The following is a 5,561-nucleotide window of genomic DNA, read 5'->3' as shown; positions in this document are numbered from 1 at the left end:
GGGTGAAATAGACTCGGGAGTGAAATAGACTCGGGGGGGGGGGGGGTGAAATAGACCCGACACAACCTTGAGTTGGCAGATATCTATGGTATGTGGTATTTTGGGGAACTCACTAAGCTTTATGCTTATGGTTTTCAGTTTATGTTTCAGGTACTTCCGGATCCAAGAGGAAGAGCTCGAGGTAATCATATCACACACACACCATATCATTCTGCTTTTTATTCGACTATGATGTATTTGGATGTTTTGATCATACTCTTATTTTATCATGGTGTTATGCATATGTTTTGAATGATGATTTTATTATAATTAAAAAAGAAATTTTTGGTCTTAATAGTTAGATGAAGATAGATTATGATTATATATGTGTGATCATGTAAATGAGTATTTATGTATGTTTAGAGTATGCATGTGTAGTTGAAGATAAAGTATGTATGTGTGATTAACGGTAGAGTGTGAAAGTATGGTTGAGATAAAGTGTGTATGTGTGGTTAAATATGGATGATGTTATGTTAATTACCCATCGTAGATTAGATGAATTTAAAGTATGCATATATGGCTACATGTCAAGGGTATATGTGAAATACCTATATGTTAGTAGATTAAGATTTATATTAAGTGCTTAATGAGTTTAAGTACTAGGTGATAATATATGATCTCTTAAGGATGTGATGAGATAAATTGTTATGTGACATGTGATGTGTAAGACTAGGGTGAGACCATAACATTTACAAGAAATAATATGAGAATGCAGAAAGATGATTCCTTCTAGAATGAGATAGATGATTCCTACGGGAATAAGATAGATGATTTTTCAGGAATGAGATAGATGATTCCTACGAGAATGAAGGTATTCCTGAGGGAATAAGATGTTGTGTGGATAGATAAGTTTAATAAAGGTTCCATGAGTGGGATAGTATGAGAAGTTTCTTTAGAGAAACTTGATGTAATCCATGAGGAATTAAATGTAGATGATCTATAAGGGATCATTGTAATCCGTGTGGGATCAAAGTGAGGGGACTTAGTCCGGATGGTTGTACTCCGATAAGATAGAATTATGTTGTCCTCTATATGATAGGTGAAGGTATGATAGATGATTAGACCGATTGGGTCGTAAATGAGAATAGAGAGGCAAGAGCCAAGAAGATATGTGAGTAAAATGAGATGGGAGAATAGAGGTGAGGAAACATGCCCTAGAATGAGAAGAAAGTATGAGGTAAGAGAGAAGAGTGTAAGAATAAGTAGGGATAGAGTAGAACAAGAGGAAATATATAATTATGTGAGAAGAATAAATGAGAGGAACATGGAAGAGGCTGACATGGAGTATGAATACATGAAACCAGATTAAAGTATAACTCACAAGACATGTGGTATAATATTGTAGACTCTTTCATGTGTTGGAGGTTCGGGTGGCAGTCGTTGTACGAGAGGAAGTAAGAGCACAATGAATTGGACTAGATATAAAGTTTATTTTTAGTACTCCCTTGTTGCTTTAAATTATGAGAATGATTTTTGTTGTAAACCCGATATTTACCCTAGGGTGTAATTGTTTTTGAGATATAAAATTCCGCATTTGTTAGAAAACTCTGATAATCTCTAGATATTTAGATGAGAAAATTTTGGGTCGTTGAAGTATTAAGTATAATTACAGAAAAGAAAGAAGATTGTGAGATTAGTGGGTCGGCTAACCTACTCAACCTTCATCTTTCACGTTGCGACATGTCATGCCAAGGAGTGGTGTTCATTAAGGTGTCATGAGTACCTCTCCTATTTTTTTCTTTTTATTGCATGACTCCATGCACCCATAATCACTTCACATCTACAAAACTTTTCTTTTTATTGCATGACTCCATGCACCCATAATCACTTCACATCTACAAAACCTTTCGTAGTATCGTGGTTGAATTATTTTACTTGGCACAAAACAGAATTTAATTCTGTCATATTGGGATTGATGTTAAACCAACCAAATTTTAATACAATAATAGAATTAAGAAGAAAAAGGTTTGAGTTGGTTCAAGGTAAATTTCTTAGCTTGTGAGTTGTGAACAAGAAACTTGAGCTACTTTAACAAAAGCTTATTGACATAAGCCTATAAGGTATGCTACTCCTTTTATATCGGTGGAAACATGCATTATTTTTCCTCTTCGTCTACTTTATTTTCCACGACAAATATGGGATTTCTTTATATCTTATGGGATTACAAATGTCGTGCTTTTAAATATCAATTGGACTCATGCGACGAAAACACCAAAACTTCATTTTCCATGTGTATATTAGTTCATTAAAGTGTTACAAATCACAATCCATTAAAGTCAATTGTTCGATGCTGTAAATCTACTAAATTATTTATAAATGGGCCATTTTAGATCATATAACACTTATGATTATGGTTGGAAATATTGTATGTTGAGCTGAAAAAGAAACACATCAAATAGATAAAAAACGAATCAAACATGTCAGAACTCATTCACAATCGTATCCAAATATGCATATAACATCTTAAAATCATTGTATTGTATGATATTTAAAATATATTTACATTTTGGAAGATTTCTTTTTATATAAAGTAAGTGTGCCAAAGTAACAACACCATAAAAAGGGAACACAAAGAAAGCCAAAAAGAAGTGTCAATGGAACAAGGCTTTTCAAATTTCCAATTCCATATATACTCAAGATGAGTGCATAAGTGTAAGAAGGCTTTTCATTAGCAAAAGAAGGATTTTACTCGCCTTTTTCATGTCCAATCTTTCACACGTGTAAGGGTTTATTTACAAGAAAAAAAGTTATATGCTTTAAAAAAAAAAGATCAAATTTATACATACAATAAAAAAATATTTTTCTGTGTTTATTTTGTACAATGTAATTTTATCATATTCACAAAAAATAACAGCTTACTTATAGATATTTATATCTTAATGATGAACCTGCTTTTTAACCTATGATTATGATCCATGAACCCGTATAATTAAACAAGTTATGTGAGTTGATCTGTTTGTGGCTAATCCAAATTAGGGTTATGTAAAATGATACAAATATTTATATGAGTAGTGGAACTTTTATAACCCGTAAACCTGAACACGATACAGTTGACATCCTTGGTTAAAGGGGCTGCCATGACTTTAGTTTGGTAAAATTCCATGAAAAATAAAATATGCTCCACTACACATATCTCAAATAAAAAATAACCAGGGTCCAAAATGAATAACCCATAAACCTGAGCCCAAGTCATATTCAAATTGTAAAAAAATAAACACTACATGATCCGATCTATTAATGTAATAATTGAATCATCAAACTCCAATTAATAGGTAGTATTATGTACATAATAAACACTATTGTCTATTGATGATCGATTAAAAGTCTAAAAAGCAGTTTAAAACTTGGAAGCGAAGGAACAACTCTTTGAGTCTAGACCCACACCAAAAAAAAGAAGAAAGAGCAAAGCAAGTCCCAAGTCACTCTTTATCTTTCCCTTTGCCTTTACATTCTTCAATGGTCACCTACATTATTTTACCATAAATTATTTTCCAAAAAAAAAAAACCTAAATAACGACGGATTTACAACCAAAAAAAAAAAAAGAATTAACAAATAAAAAAATTTCTGCAACAAGTGACAGAGACACTGACCTCCATAAGAGTAGTGTTCTTTTTTCTTTTTAAAAGCTGATTTTAGAACCAACAAGAAAGCAACGACCAGTCCTAACCCCGCCAGCCCACCGAAAACAATCGCCACCGTCTTCTCTGCGTTGTTTCTACCGCCGCCGCCGCCACCACCTGTCTCAGTCGCCCCTGTTTCAACACCACCAACTCCGACTCCACCATCTCCTGTCACCACCAACATATCAAACACGTCTTATGAACCCTTTAAAACATTATTGTATATTGTGCAATGAAGAGTGTACCTCGATTTGTCTTTTCTACATCAAAACCCTGCTATAATATAACATACCGTATTTTGTGGATAAAGAATTGATTAATTTCCCACTTGTTTGTTTGTAATTCCTCAGGTGATATATGTTACTACTTTAATCATGGAAAGAAAAATTAAAAACTCTGAAGAGAAATATAAATATAGCTAAAAGTTTACCGGCGCCGGGGACTCCGTCGGGGTAGTATGTGTAGCTAATGTAGCACTGCTGAAGAAAAATGCGGCCGGAGATGGAGCTTTGACACTCGGTCTTACCAATCTCCACCGCTTTTTTCACACAGTTCACACAGTCCCCACCTCCCAAATCACCTTCGCACTGCCCCAACACGTAAACGGACTGATACCCACCGGCATAATACCCTTTTCCGTTGGAAACCCCCTTCGGTATAAGCGACAACGCCGCCTCGAGCCTCTCACTGAACCCGGATCCACCAGCACGATGGGAACCGCACTGTTTATACAGTAGCTCAGTCGCCGGAACCTGTTGGAATCCGATAACCTCGTATCTCATGTAGCATCCCACGAGCTGAACTCTGGCGGCAATGGTGTCTCTGTCGCAAACTTTTTGGATGGTGTTCGGGAGTTTTATCACGCAGCTGTTGCAGTCGGTGTTCGATAGGTCACCACGGCACTGGTAGAGGCCGGTGATGGATGTAGTTGATTGCTCATTTCCACCGGATGTTGCTTTGTAGAAATTCGTGGTGGAGGATTGAGAAACGAGGGCTGTGAAAAGGGTTTTGAGGTTTTCGGAGGCAATTGGGTCTTGGAAATTCTGGTTTGCACAGCCCTTGTAAACTAAGTTTGTGAGACCCGCGGCGGCAAACGAGGAAGGAAAATGAAGGAAGAGGAAGAGGATATGGAGGAGGAAATGACTTGCCGATGAAGCCATCTGAAGGGAATTTGTGTGTGCATTCAAACGACCTCTGGTGATTTTCTAAGAAGATGGTGATGGAGATTGATGGGTTATGGTGATTGGTGAGGGTTTGAAAAAGTTTCATTTTTTGTCCCTGGACTTATAGATATTTCATATACTTGATCCTTTAATGATTTTTTTTGTCTCTCTATTTCTCAATTAAGAATTATGCATCTGCATGCCCCCAAGAAGTTCATAAGGCAAAACCCAAAATTTTAGCATATACGAAGTGTTTCTTTTTGGGGTTCAATATTAAATTACTAATATTGTTTTAAGTCCCTTTCAGTTTCCATTTTTACAAGCACATTTGAAACTATTTTTTTTTCATATCTTGTAATTTTTTTAAACTTTTTCTTATACAGAAAATATAAACTAAAAACTATATTTTTTGGTGTTTCTTTATGTCGCTGCAAAAAAAAAAAAAAAAAAAAAAGAAACATAAACAGAAAATATTTTGTTTGGACGTTTCTTGAAATTTAATCCAATGCAGAAAATAAGAAAAGAAATACTGATAAAGGAAAAATCGAACTGTTGAAATAACTAAAAACAACTAAAAAAAAAAAGTAGAAAAAATGCAAATTTTTGAGCAATCTTATCCCCAAACTTAAAATTAAGTATCATCATCAATGTTTAATGTTTAGAGAGAATGAATGGAAATTTCAATAAGAAAGAAAACAATAAAAGTGTGCAACTAGAAAGTATTTGATATATGGCATA

The 5,561-nt window shown here is 34.7% G+C and overlaps 1 protein-coding gene across 2 annotated transcripts; it reads right to left on the bottom strand.

The window, feature by feature from the left end:
* Positions 1-3,271: 3,271 nt before the first annotated feature.
* LOC145008001 (plasmodesmata-located protein 2-like) lies at positions 3,272-4,885 on the bottom strand. 2 transcript variants are annotated; one of them, XM_078966611.1, is made up of 3 exons: positions 4,091-4,885; positions 3,631-3,825; positions 3,272-3,503 (listed from the first exon to the last, which is right to left on the bottom strand). In XM_078966611.1, exons 1-3 carry the CDS (start codon positions 4,818-4,820, stop codon positions 3,493-3,495), a joined length of 936 nt encoding a protein of 311 aa, XP_078822737.1. In that variant the 5' UTR covers positions 4,821-4,885; the 3' UTR covers positions 3,272-3,492. The 2 variants fall into 2 exon arrangements, with proteins under 2 accessions (XP_078822737.1, XP_078822736.1); XM_078966610.1 differs by having other exon boundaries at positions 3,631-3,828; positions 4,091-4,884.
* Between the last annotated feature and the right edge of the window lie 676 nt (positions 4,886-5,561).

Source organism: Lactuca saligna, chromosome 8 (genome assembly GCF_052625555.1).
Source record: "Lactuca saligna cultivar CGN05327 chromosome 8, ASM5262555v1, whole genome shotgun sequence".
Classification (NCBI taxonomy): Eukaryota; Viridiplantae; Streptophyta; class Magnoliopsida; order Asterales; family Asteraceae; genus Lactuca; species Lactuca saligna.
The sequence above is the reverse complement of the archived record's forward strand: the minus strand, read 5'-3'. Positions and strand labels throughout refer to the sequence as shown.

What these genes read in the sequence shown, in the direction of transcription:
- LOC145008001 (XM_078966610.1), bottom strand. Translation starts at nt 4,820, where the DNA reads ATGGCTTCATCGGCAAGTCATTTCCTCCTCCATATCCTCTTCCTCTTC. An exon ending in CGACGGAGTCCCCGGCGCCG is followed by an intron (nt 3,829 to 4,090) that starts GTAAACTTTTAG and finishes TGGTGGTGACAG; the next exon opens with GAGATGGTGGAGTCGGAGTT.